This window comes from Bombus impatiens, unplaced genomic scaffold (assembly GCF_000188095.3).
Source record: "Bombus impatiens unplaced genomic scaffold, BIMP_2.2 scf_0504, whole genome shotgun sequence".
Taxonomy (NCBI): domain Eukaryota; kingdom Metazoa; phylum Arthropoda; class Insecta; order Hymenoptera; family Apidae; genus Bombus; species Bombus impatiens.
In genome coordinates, this window is record NT_176923.1 from 50,963 (window position 1) to 51,875 (window position 913).

General features: G+C 58.6%; 1 protein-coding gene across 1 annotated transcript in view; it reads left to right on the plus strand.

Moving 5' to 3' along the window:
- LOC100749842 (steroid receptor seven-up, isoforms B/C) overlaps nt 1-907 on the plus strand; it is a gene marked incomplete at its 5' end in the record, with an annotated part of 41,703 nt that extends 40,796 nt beyond the window's left edge. The window contains 1 exon segment of the mRNA XM_003491090.3: nt 222-907. Coding sequence (XP_003491138.2) covers nt 222-496 — 275 coding nt within the window. The 3' untranslated portion in view covers nt 497-907.
- Nucleotides 908-913: the final 6 nt, after the last annotated feature.

Genomic DNA, 913 nt, shown 5'->3' on the forward strand with positions numbered 1-913 from the left:
TGCCGGCTGGGTCTCATTCGACTGCGTGTCTGCTTGCCCGAGGCTGGCTTTCGCAGCGAACTCGTCCACCCGTTTTAAATCGCTCCGAAGCACCGCGTCGACGTCGACGTCAACGCCAACGCCAACGCCGACGCCTACGTCAACGCCGTCCAACGATCGACCGTTTCTCTTCTCCTCTTCTTCGAACCATCTGACCAAACGTCGTTCCGGTTCTGTTTCAGATGCTTGTGGATTGTCGGACGTGGCGCATATCGAGTCCCTTCAGGAGAAGTCGCAGTGCGCCTTGGAAGAATACTGCAGGACTCAATACCCGAATCAACCGACGAGATTCGGCAAGCTGCTTCTTCGATTACCCTCGCTGAGGACGGTGTCGTCGCAGGTGATCGAACAGCTGTTCTTCGTTCGGCTGGTCGGGAAAACGCCGATCGAGACGCTGATCAGGGATATGCTGCTCAGCGGTAGCAGCTTCAACTGGCCGTACATGTCCACGATGTGACATTCTGTCTGGCGACAGCTAGCTTCCGCGTAATACCCTCGCGCCATTTCCCATCGCCTCGTCCCTCTTCGTCGTCGTCGTCGTCGTCGTCGTCTCTTCGCCTCTCCGTCGTACGAGCACCGTCGCTCGCTTCGCGCCACTTTCCAACGATTCGCCAAGCATTCGCGGCTCCCCTGGCCTCCGAAACGGTGTCGAGGAAACGAACCGCGCGCGACGGTCCGACGAGTCGGCGAATCTGCACGAGGACGAGCGAACGTCCAACAGGCCGAAGAGAACGATACGAGGCAGCGATAAAGACGCCGCGAAGGTCGCGGTTCCAGCTTTTTCGAAGCACGCGGATCGATCGCGCTACGGACGAAAGGAAAGGCGCGAGCTCGCGTGTTTCGCCAGACCTTTTTCTCTGGAATTGCATCCAAG